This window comes from Accipiter gentilis, chromosome 13, assembly GCF_929443795.1.
Source record: "Accipiter gentilis chromosome 13, bAccGen1.1, whole genome shotgun sequence".
Classification (NCBI taxonomy): Eukaryota; Metazoa; Chordata; class Aves; order Accipitriformes; family Accipitridae; genus Astur; species Astur gentilis.
The window spans coordinates 31,722,883-31,735,421 of NC_064892.1; the positions used below are offsets into that span (position 1 = coordinate 31,722,883).

At 45.4% G+C, this 12,539-nt stretch overlaps 1 protein-coding gene across 10 annotated transcripts in view; it reads left to right on the plus strand.

The window, feature by feature from the left end:
• The first annotated feature begins 5,682 nt into the window (after positions 1–5,682).
• Positions 5,683–12,539, plus strand: part of LRCH1 (leucine rich repeats and calponin homology domain containing 1) — a 124,618-nt gene continuing 117,761 nt past the window's right edge. For 7 of the 10 annotated variants that reach the window (XR_007507912.1, XR_007507914.1, XR_007507915.1 and 4 more), the window contains exon 1: positions 5,683–6,060. Coding sequence is in view for 4 of the 10 variants with exons in the window: in XM_049815720.1 (XP_049671677.1) it covers positions 5,805–6,060 (256 nt within the window). In the remaining 6 variants the exon portion in view is untranslated. The remainder of the gene's footprint in view (positions 6,061–12,539) is intronic. The other 3 variants (XM_049815716.1, XM_049815718.1, XM_049815719.1) reach the window with 3 other exon arrangements.

The following is a 12,539-nucleotide window of genomic DNA, read 5'->3' on the forward strand; positions in this document are numbered from 1 at the left end:
GTGGGGAAAAGGCATAAACAGAGCTCTGGTCAACTAAAATTAGTTACCTGACTCAAGTCAGGTGAGTGGTTTGCAACCACCAGGCTGGTGCTGGTTCACGGCTCTTACCGAGTTCCCAGGCGTCTCAAGAACTTGTTTATACCAGAGAGGTGGTTTGTGTGGTTTACAGGGAAAATATTTGGGCTTGCATTCAGGTAGAGCTGTTCTTTCATTTCCACTGCTGCTTTTGACTTTTAGGCCTTCATTTCTCCTTATATATCACAACGGCTTACCAGGCAGTAGTTCTCCAGTGTTTTTGCTGTTCTTAACAGGGATATGAAGCATTTTACCTGCTGTCTTTCCCATAAACATGAACATGGGTCTTACAAAATCTTTGCCTTGTGTGCTGCACCTAGAAACCAGCGTTCAGCTGCTTGGCTGATGCCTTCTACTTGCATTTTCTGGATTTTGCAATAGACTGAGGACTCTGCATTTCTGTTTCAAGTCCATGTGTCTGTGCTAATAGTCTCCTGCGGGTAGGAAATCAGGTTTGCGTACTTTTTTTGCAACAGATGTATAAACTGTAGTATTTCAACAGCCTACACTGGAGGCATTGTGGGACTGCCAACAGTGTCTCTCTGTAAATGCTGTCTCATCGCTGGTGACAATAACCAATTGCCGCCTCTGTTTTTATTAGAGGACAGGTTATTTCTTACTCTGATGGCTTCTTCCCCTACCAGATGCTGTTTCAAATTTTCACAAAGGCAAACTCCTGCAAGACATTCCTTTCCCACCTTAGGTATGTCTTTGTTCTATTGACCGTGGTGCAGACGCCGACCGGCTCTTCTCGTGTGAGGAACAAGGCTCCCACCCCAGTTACAATCCCCCGAATCTCTGCTGAAGCTGTATTTCAGCAGTAGATTCAAGGTAAAGCGTGGACGCAGCTACCACTCTATCACATTGCATGTTTCAAGGTCATCTGAGAAACTTGGAAGAAAGTCTGCCAGTTTACAACTGCTAATAGTCTTTGAAGTAAATTAATATTTCAGGTATGGGCATGTCACTATGTTGCCTTTAAATGTTTAGTCAGGTCAAGTGTTTCAAGTTTGGTTTTAGGTTACCCTTAGCTCTATTTTCATGACCTCTTCGCTGAGAGATGAGCTTTTCGTCATGATCTCTCGCAGCTTCTCTCCTGTTGCATCCGTGGCTGTACAGCAGCATCGCTACCATGACAGCGAGCCTTGCCGACACATCTAGGTTTGCATGCTTTTTTGGTGTGGTGCCATTCGGGATCAATCTTGCAGCAGTTGACCCCCCTCCCAGCCATCACCCAGCGTGTGTTTTGAGCCTGCCCACCCTCTGGGTCCCAGGACACAGCGAGGGCGATGTTTTCCTGAGCTCCCAGTGCTTGCTGTGGCCAGTCGCTGGGGCCAAGAAGTGCTTCTTTGTCTGTAGCAACTGAATAATTCTGTCCTCTTACGTAGAGAACGTGCTCGGATCTATGCGAGGGTGAACCTTGCGTGTCTTCTGAGCAGTGACCATGCTGCTTACCTACCTTCCAAGCTCCTGCTTTATATATAAGCTTCTCCTCATCTCCTGCCTCCTATCAATTAATAGCTCTCCTCTTTTCCTCCCTGTTTTTTTCCCCTGAGTATTCTGCGAGGCAAGTGCTTTATAGATGGATTTTTCTGAGCTATTTCCTGATACAGCTTCCCTACCCTTCAAACTCTCTTCACCAACTTTGCTGGATTGCCTGCTCTGCGTAGGCTACTCGTTCTGCTACGAACCGCTTGTCTTAGGCAGGCCGTGAGCAGGTTTGGGAATCCGTGCTTTAATTGAAAGGGGCATCTTTTAATCTGTGCCACCTGAAGCTTCAGTCTGCATGCTTTTTTCTCTTGGGATTTTTCTAATCATTTTCTTTGTCCTGGTGCCGTTACGGTCACGCTACCAAGGATGTATAACGTGGCCTTTCTGAGTTGTGACGGCTGTTTTGCGTAGCACCGAATGGAGGGAGCCTTGCAAGTTGAGCGATGCCCGCTTTCCATTTGGTATTTGACTTAGTGTTTGTGTGTCGTTTCTTTCTCTGCATGAGAGAGAGAGAGATATTCTCTTGTCCGCCCGGGATATTCACGTGAAGAAAGCTTTGGCGTACCCTGACTGTGTATGAGCTACTCCACGCTATTTCCTCGTCAGGATTGTCTTAGAGCACACGGAGCATGAAGTAGACGCCTGTACGTTGAAGTAAAGTGAAGCTCTCCCTCTCCACGCCGTGAAATCCCTGGGTCTAGTATAGGACAGGTATTCCACACCGAGATCACACGCTACCTTGTGAGGCACCGGCTTCCCGCACATAAGCCCTGATGTTCACAAGCCACGTGGGCCTTGTTATTTGCCTCTTTTCTGCCAATTTAGAAATTCACTCTGAGGCTCTAAGGCTCGTGGTCTCCCTCAGCTATGGTACTTTCTGTACATCTCTGAGAGGATTTTTCTTGTCGCAGCCATTACGTGTGACCCAATTTGCAGAACGGTCACCTCTGCAATCTTTTCCTCCTACTAGATCCATAAGTTTTCCTTCTGCATTCCTTCTCTCTGCTACACGTGTGCCTGCTTGCTGAAGAGCATCCACTGTTTTCTTTTCCTTCTAGAGTTAATTTTTAAGCTGCTTTAGGTCTCGTTGAAGAGTCAGACAAATGAAAATACTGTCATATAGGAACTGGGGAGGTCACGTAGCTGGGGGCAAGGAATGGAAGGGCTGCTTGCAATGACGGCTCGCCACTAGCTCAGCTTAGCTGCTGTGCCAGGCTGTGCCCACTTTGTGATCTGACCAGAGTCAATATATGGAACGTGACCTTTTATATACATCTGCACGGACAGGAAACTGGTGCCGCTGTGATTGATCTTTTCTTTTTCTGTAGTGTTGCCAATTTCTAATCCTTTGTATCTATAGGAACAGAATTAGATCTGGCACAGCCCTCAGGCAGAGAAGAGAGAAAGTTAAGGCAACACAGCTTCAGTGCTATATATTTTTTTGCTCCACGACCTTGATAACATTAGCAGCCTTCAAAGTGCTTCTTCCAGGAGTTTCTACACGGTATCTGATAAGCACAGGTCATGCCCGCATTGCACCTCAGCCGTTCGGATCAAAAAACAGTTTAAAACAGGCTTGCTTCCCGATTATTGCCCTTGCATTGCTATAAGCGGGAACCTACATCTTTAACCCCTACTTGACCAGGTACCAGGGTAGCCGCAGCCTCTCTATACCTTAGCTGTCCTGACGTTGGGTGTCTTTAGGGGGAACGCTGTACTGACTCGTCTGCCTCTGCCAGCCACGGGCCCTTCGTGCGAGCCCAACAATTTGGGCACGCTGTCCCTGCCTGTGAGCAGGGGACCCTGATGGCTCCTCATTACCTCAGGTGTCTCCTGCAAAGGAGGACGAGTTGTCCTTCAGATGAGGCTGAGAAAGGTATTGCTGCTCGTCTCCCTTATGCAAGATGCTGTGAATCAAATCCCAGGGTTAGCGGTACGGTGTGAAGATGACAAAGAGCAAAAAACCCTTTTTGTTTTTATCAAAATCAGCACTAGAAATAATATTGTCTTACCAGAAGTGGGGGAGGAAGGAACATGGTGTCCTACTGGTGAGAAAACTTACCAAACCTCACCAAAAGGCAGGCCTGCTACGTGACTGTAAAGAGCTGATGCTGGAAGATGAATTCTGCAGATACGCTGTCTGAATGTTTAGTCGCATATTAGTAGTTTCAAAATAAAGTTCCGTGATGTTGGGTAATTTAATACACTGGAAATGTCCTGTGCAAAGTCATTTACTGAGTTATAAAACCTACGATATTTCAGACTTCTCTAAGTGTAAAAGAATGTAGTACCTAGTTCATTAAACTTGCATTTAAAAAAATTCCTATTATAGGGGAAGCCTAGCAGTCGCTCCTATTCACAGCTTACGCAACTTGAACTACTGTTCATCAACACTTTTCTTGAAATTGCTGAGGAGATGTAGCCATTCATCTGTTTCTTTGTGCTTTCCAGCAGCAATGCAAAGATTGCACGCAAGCTGGAAGTAAGCCTTTTAACAAATCCAAACCATGCTGTGACTAGTGGAAATTTGTGGGAAATACTACCTTAATAACCCACCAACGAGCTTCGTTAAAAGCAACGTGATATCTGGGCACAACTGTTGTTGGGGTAACTGCTGATTCCTATTTGGCTAGGGGCTGTTCAAAGGAATGGTGTCAAGAATTGCACCCAAAATTTTATTGAACCGGTAGGACACTGAATTCGTCATGCCAAAACCCAAGATCTCCACATCAAACATGAAGAACTGGCAATTGTAGGTGTGAGGGGAGTTTGGACTGCAGTTTAAGCTCAGGGCCTGCGTTTTGGGTGCAGTATAAATGTACTTGCAGTAAAATAATCCCCCTCCTACCCATCTGACCTTACAGCTCTTTCCTTAATGTAAGGCAGCCTCTTTAAAACCACTGCTGTGCTGCCTGCAACACTTCGGCAGTGACACAAGGCATATAAAACTTAAATGAAAAATGCTGATCTTGAGAGCGGCGTATCTTCACCATAACGAACAAGTCTTTAATGGATATTATGATACTGTCCCGTGAAAAGATCTGCCTCTAACATCCTTTCTCCCTTTTAACCAGTTCTGCTTCTCACTGTGACTGCTAAACTTGCTGTGATCTCTCCTGTTTTTCAGAAACCGAGAGTTATTTCCTTGTGGCGATTCCGTCTTCCTTGGCCGTGTAGCGCTCGGTGGTTGAACTTTGTGGAGCCGGGAAGGTTTGGTTTAATGTCAGCCATTGATCACAACACAGGGGGACTGAGTGAAATGTAACGGCCTGTAAGATACAGGTCACGGGCGAGGACGTACGAGTCCTTTTTTAGCTTTGAACTCTGTAAACCCAGTGGAAACGGGAGGCCTCCCTCCTCTCCCACTCCTGGGCTTGGCTTTGCAAAGCTGCAAGAAAGGCTGGGGGAAATAAACCCAACCCAACACCCTCGCCCCCTCGGAAAGGTTATTCCACTGAAAATGGAACCGATCATCCTTCCCAGGTTTGGTTTGCCACTCCAAACGACACCTTTGAGGGTCTGGTTGTTTTTTTTTTTTTTTTGGCAGGCCGTCCCCAGGGGCCGCACACACCTGCGAACCATCCCCTGCGGGAGAGAAACCAGTCCCAGAAAAGCATTCCGCAGGGCAGATGCTCCCCAGGGCCTCGTTCAGAAGAGCCGCTGCAATTTTTTTAATTTTCAAATGAGGCCCTGCTGCTTGAGCACACCCCGCGCGCTCCCCCATGCGCCTCAGCTTCGTCCCACCCAACCGCAAATTGCAGCGCGGCCGGAACAATTTCGGCGGACGCTGGGAGAAAGGGGCCGAAAGCCAGGTATCCCTCTGAAAAAGGGGATAGGCGACGGGGAACGTTGTGACTAAAAACCAAAGGAGGGATCTTCCCCCCCCTCCCCCTCCTTTCCTTTCGCACTTGCATGCGGTTGCAATGGCGCTCGGCCGGGGGCGCCGCGCCGCCGCTAGGGGGCGCCGCAGTGCCCCACCCCGCGCACCGCCGGGGTAAAGGGAGGGGAGGTGGGGTGGTGTGGCGGAGCATGCGCAGTGGGGCGCGCCTCACCCGCGCCCTTTGCCTCCGCCTCTTGCTTGCGCTGCCGCTTCCCCCCCCCCCTCCCCTCCCCTCCCCTCAGCGGCGGTGCCGCCACCACAGCGAGCGGGAAAGAGGAGGAGGAAGGGAGAGAGGGAGGGAGGCAGGTCCGGCGGTTCTCTCGGGTACTCCCAGCGGCTTAAGAGGGCGAGGAGAAAGATGGCGACGCTAGGAGGCGAGTCGCAGCCTTTCCCCGCCGCTGCTCTGGCGACGGCTGGGGTGGGCGGCGGTGGAAGTGGTGGTGGTGGCGGCGGTGGGTCGTTGGGTTTGCAGGCGCCGTTGAACCGTGGTCTGGAACGGGCGTTGGAGGAAGCGGCTCATTCCGGGGGTCTTAACCTGAGCGGTAGGAAGCTGAAGGAATTCCCGCGCAGCGCTGCCGCCCTCAGTCACGATCTCTCCGATACGGTGCGGGCAGGTGAGGCCAGGCGAGGAACCGGGCCGGGGGTGTGTGTGTGAGGTGGGAGAGGGTGGTCGGCGCCGGTATCTTGCCAGAAGAAGCGGAGAGGGGGGTGGAAGGTGGGTGTCCCCCCCCCCCACCGGCGATTTTAATCGCCGGTGGGGGGGGGGGACACCCACCTTCCACCCCCCTCTCCGCTCCCTCTGGCATCCTAGTGCCCCCCCCAAGCTCCCTGTGAGGAGAAGACCCGCTCCCCACCCTTTCCCTCCACCTCCTGAGGCGTTCATTCCTCCTCCTGTGGGCCCATCCCCACAAGGAAACCGAGCCCGCTTCCCAGCTCTCCGTGGACCCTATGCTCTCTTTATTCCCCCCCCACCCCGCCTTCGTGTATGAGGTAGGTGTTTGCTCCCATATGGCTGGATCGCTGCGCACCCTCCTCTCCCTCCCCTCACTCTGCATTTGGTGAGGAAGAGCTGGCTCTCCCCTGGCAAGCCGGGGGGAGCGTGCGTGGATTCTTGTGTGGATTCTTGCTCGCACCTGTCTTCTTCTTCCCCCTCCTCTGGGGAATGTGCATCTCTCTGCCACCCTTCCCTGGCCGCTGAGGTTGGAGGTGGCAGCCAGCCCACCTCTGAATCGATTTTGGGAGGAATTACGCTTGCCAGGTGGGATACCTGCTCCTTCACTCCCGCTGCGTGTAGGTTGAACCCACCTGGCACGGAGGGGATGCCTGTCTGTATCTCACTCGTGTGCCTGTTTGCACACCGCAGATGGAGGCGCGTCCATAGGAAGGCTTTTGCGCTGCACCTACCCCAGAGACCGTGCTACCTTTCACAAATGCCACTTGTCTGACACTGGGGTTGACATCCACCCTTGTATCCTTACAGTCATGTAGCCGTAGTTCCAGCTCTGTATGTAATAACGCTGTCTCCCAAGGCAAACGTGGAGAGAAATCCGTCTTCGCAGGCACTGTGCATATTCTACAGTGGGGGACACCATCATTATGTAAATCTGCAGAGGGGACAGGCCTGACAACCCTGCAGGCGGGAGCGGTGAGGGAAGGTGTATCCAGTTTGCATTTACCTTGCCCTCACACCCGCCTTCCAATGTGAAAAAAGGCACACTTGTTTTTCACCTAAGGAGGCAGACCCCTACAAAGGGTCATATCTGTTTTCCTGCCCCTATTTGTGCCAGGGGTTGGAATGTAGTCCATTCTTTAGATAGCATCACTGGGTAGAACAGTACAAACCCGCACTAGAAGAATATATTAGCGTATTCCTAAGATCTTTAGTCTACCGCCTCCGCGTGCCCTTTTGTGTCCCCATTTGCCTGCTGAAGATAGTTGTGTTGTTACAGCAATGGAGCAGACATGTAGTCACTTGTTCTTGTCCCACAGAACAGCAGGTGCTATACCTGCATGCAAACATGTGATAACATGAACCGAAATTCTCAACTGCTCCTGCACATGAGGGTATTTATGCCTTCCTATATGTGCTGACTGTGTACTTGTATCTATCCCAGCTGTAAGGAACAGAGTAATGTCTCAGATGGGTGGTAGGCGTCATATGTAATTGTTATTAGCTCTGTCACTTGTTCGCTGTTGCTGAATGGATTTCGCAGTGTTCCGTTTGAACACCTATATCATCATATCAATAAAAGAGAAATATGAAGGAAACTTGATGAATGAAACTACTGTGAATTGGTAGCATGAATTGCCGTGTTAACCATTAACTGACTCAGTAACAGATGCGATAGTGAAAGGGATAAGGCATGATAGTGGAACTGTATGCAGTTAGAAGAATGACTTTCAGCTTGTCTCCCCAAGCAAGATGTCTTATCTGTTTTCTTTTTTTAAAGTTGTAGTCTAATGAAGACATGCCATGATATGATATAAGTAGTTTGGAAATCCAGAAAGTTAGCTTGTTTGGTTTGACCTAATACTGATCCAAACTGTTGGAAAACAAAATTATGTACTGGAAAAAACTTTGATGGGCAGTGATTACATGTTAGTGTTTGTATGTTGTGTAAGTATGTTCTGTATAAGCACGAGCTGTGTTGTGTGTATAGGTAGTATATGCTTGTTACGTGCTTACTTGTTCTGGGAAGTTTTCTATTCAGAGGAGAGCTTAGGAAAAAAGTAGTCTTTGCCTTCAAGCGTTAATGTGCTTTTGTCAGAGTTTGCATAGAAGACATTCAATATGATATTAAATGTAGGATGGGATTTTCATTCCCTTTTTGTTGGGTATAAACAGCAGTATAGAGCAGACCGTGTCTCAGCCTTGCAACAACAGCAGCCCTTTATTCATTGTCCCTTTCTGGGAGTACCATGTGTTAATCTATAGTTACTTTTATGTTTTTGTTTGTAACAGCATGTTGTAACTGTTTAATGGGAATTGTTTGCCTTGTGAGTTAAGTCCTATGTTGATAATATGTTTCCAAAAAATCTGTGTTCCTTTTCACTTGTTACATTACATAAGTAGAATATATAAACAGAAGAGCTTCTTGGCCTAAGCCCAGATTTCTGAAGCTCTTGGGGCAAACTCTTGATGGGAATTTTCTCTCGCTTCCTCTCCATAAACGTGCACACTATAAAAACAGTACTTTCTTGTACGACTTGGAATATGTCCTTGCAATAAGTGACTTTTATGTGCTGACATGTCTCTGAAGCCCTGAAACGTAGGTGTTTGGGGTAGGGGTAGCCTTTCACTCTTAAAGCTTTTTTGCTAAAGAGGGCCGGTCTCGCTGAAAAATAAAGACAGTCCTTGATTTAGAGAAGACTAGTCTGGGGGATTGAGTTTAGAGGTCTGAGGAGCAGGGGATTTCCAGAAAACTGAAACGATGTCTGCATCTTGACAGTGTTTTAGCACTAGATACTGACAGTATTTTTGGATTCAGAAAATGATGGTCTACAGCTACTCTCAAATAAAATATTATCAAGCTTGTTTTCTAGAAAAGTTCTGAGTGCTTTAGGTAGGTCTGGGGAAGACAGAGGTGTTAAACTTTAAATTCTCTGTTTGTGCATTTATTTTTTTTCCCCTGAAGTTAGACATCAGCTTTTGTGAGGCAATTAATACACTTATGAAAGGGCTGTAGGTTGCCTTTAATAGCTGGTACTGAATGGTTTGACTTTTCTAGTTCTCAACTGCAGTTGCATTCCATAGTAACTGTAGAGGCTTAACTATACTTGTCACTTTCTATTTGTGCAGCTTCTTGGTATGCTTTTTCTTCTGTGAGTTTTCTTTGTGTTGAATACGTCTTTCTTATAGAGACATGATAGGACATTTCCTCCTCAGCCTTTGAAAGTTTTGCTAAAGAGCCGAGTGACCCGGTCAGATGAACTTTCAGACAGTATCTTTGCACACAGAAGGGAGTTTGCATGGTGTGCAGTACTGTTAGAAGAAAATAAAACCTCTACGTAAAGTATCTTGAGTTTAGTCAGATGTTTTAAACCACATCAGTGTGGGTGCTTTGCAAAAACCATTTCAAAATAATAAATGCTATTCTTATCACTTTTATTACAGGCTGGGTTATGCAGAAGACAGTGGCACAGTAATCACATAGTTCTTAAGTAATAGTATGCAATTATATTCCTCAAAACCACTGGGAATGCTGGAAGCATGTTAGTTTATAAGAGAGGAAGAAAAAGCCCCAAAGCTGTTGCTTAAATGTGTAACCATGGCTGCCTGTATCACTTCAACCTCCTTCTGTAGGCTTTTGCTGTCTTTCTAAAGACAGATCCTCTCAACCTGTTCTGGTGAATACCTGTTTCATCCGTTTCCACTGTGTGAGTTAGGCACACAAGGAAGGATTACTTGCTGCTGCTTGTGATCATGTGGGAGAGAAGCAAATTTTTTTTTTTTTAATCAGGCGTTAGATTTTTTGGAAAGAAACACAAATTGAAGTATTTGAGTGCTAGTTTGGAGAGTGTGAAATTCTCAAAAGAATATGTATTTATTTTTTGTACTTTAGAATGCTCACTAGACAAAAGAACTCCTTCCTACCTGCTGTTTTTTAAAAAATGTTTATAAATGGACTGGGCTCTTCAGACATTGCTGTGCTGAAGACATCTTAGCCTGCCTGGCAGCATCTTTGAAGTAGTTCTTCAGACTGTATGACTACGGATTTGTTTTCAAGGTGGTCCAAAAATCCCAGTAGCACCTGAACAGCTTTTGGAGAACCTGTAGGGTTTTAATTTTAGGTTTTGGGACAGTTTAGCTTGAATTTGGGCATCTGAGTGCTTCCAGTGGGATCATGTAAAGGAAAAAAACAATAACAAATTTACAGGTTGTCTTCCATCACGGTTAAGTCCAGGAATGCATTTATTTGTACCCAACAGCTAGAAGTTCTTTCTGTTCGTCTTTCCGAAAAATTTATTTCTCGTCTTGGGTATTGATATTGGTTCAGGTGAAATACGTGCTTTTCAGTCCTCTTTGCTAATAATAAATAAATAAATTCTTATTTACCAATTTTTTAAAAAATGAACAAGTGTGTATATTAGATTGGCATAATTCATTCTCACTGATTTTCTCCAATTCCTCCATTAATGTAATTCTTCCTTCGCTTCTGGGAATTCTTCTAATAATAGCAGTAGATGTGCAGTTGGTTCCACTTATAGATGCAGGTTGTACTGGGAAGGAATGTCACAGATACAGACTAGTTTGTGCTACTGCACGCTTTCATAAACCAAAAATGACTGCCAAATGGACTCTTTGTTAGAATTTGGTTATTATTTGATCACTAGGGAAGAAAAGAGATTTGGTATGCCCCTCTCCTTTTAAGGGAGAGGAATTATCTCTCTGATAATTACTGCTTTGAATAGTTTATAATTCATCATCTTGAATTCAAATTTTTATTACATTGTGGGTTTTTTCAATGAGGCTTCTTGAGAACCTTTCATTTTGCCCATTTTATCCAAACTCACATCAATAAAAATAACTTCTTTAATTATAAATCTGAAAAAAAAAAAAGAATAAAACTCTGGTTTCTTCTTTATGTTCTATAGTCAGTCCCTTCCTACAGCCTTCCTGTGTTTATTTGAAGATTTCTAACCTTACTTACTCTCTCTTACACAAATAATATCCTAAGTGTTAGAGAGGGAGAGAGGAGGAAGTATGCCTGTTTATTCTCACAGATGAATTGACTATTGCCCTGCAGCCAAAACTTATGGGATGTAACTTTTTTGAGATTACTGTAGAATGTGTCTTTGTATCAAGGCTAAAAAATGAAGATAAATTCATTTTGTGTTCATTATTACGTGTCCAACAGTATAAATGCAATTTCAGACTGTAACTTCATAATGTGGTCTGTCTGGACATCTCTGTTTTAACATATTCTAGGTTCTTTTTTTATCTGATAAGCAGTGCTTTGTGAAAGAGCTTTATCAAATTAAATGATTTTTTTTTTTTCTTTTTTTTTAGAGGCGTAGACATGCTTAGCAACTTACAACTGCAGAATACCCTTGAAAGCCCTTTGGACTTTTTTTTTTTCTTCTTTTTCTTCCCCAAGTCTGAGTATGTCCTTGCTTCTGGATCATATAAACAGCAAGGCTATTGACTGCTGTTGAAAAGAGTCTATTAGTTCTTTTGCTATATAAAGTCTAGTCAGTTGTGCTTTTGAAAGTTACCTCTTTTGTCTGGAGATTTATGCCCCATAGCTGAAATGCAGTCAGTGACTTTGCAGGTGCTGTTAGGCTCTTCTCAGCACAAAATAAAGTGAATTAGCTCAGAGTGCCTTTTGTTGCATGAAACAAATTAGGAGTACTCAATTGCCTGGTTGCTGTTTCAGAATGTGGTTTGAGCAGATTAATGGCTTTCTACCACTGACTCTGCGTGTGTGTGTGTGCGTGTCCGTCTCCTTCCCGAGTGTGGGTTTTTTTTGTTTGTTTGTTTATTTTTTGCCTAGCTTGCTTTGTTTGTAGAGGAGCTTCAAAACTAGTGCAAGGACTAAGAGGCAGGAGAGGTGGCAGACTAGAAATCACCTGATAAGAGGGAGGGTAAGATCTTTCAACTTAAGCAGGAATAAACTCAGGAGTTTATTGAACCTTTATCCTTAAAGTTAACTTCCAATTTAGGGTGGCTGATTTTTAAACAGCTCAACCTAGAATTGCCAGAGCCGTGTTTGGCCATGCTGTGCATGTAAATGGATGAAAACTGATTGCTTTTGTAGAAATGTTGTCACTTTGTGTGTCCTTGGCCCATCTGCCTTGGAAAAGACTTGACTCGGAGCTCCAAAAGTGCTATTATGGTAGTAAAGGTGCTACAGGTGCCTTTTCAAATGCTTCTAGCTGAACAACTTTGTTTTTGAAGATCCACTTGGATGTGATCACAGGCCTTGTGGGAGGTAGAAGCCAAATATCCCTACGTGGTTTGTAAGCCTCCTTTTCTTCCTTGCTTTGGTCTGTTTCTTTTGTTTCCTTGGCACAAGAGAGATCTTGGTTTAGGCATCTGTAAAACAGGAGAGACAGTGTGAATCTTAATACAGTAACTATACTTAGTTTTGAA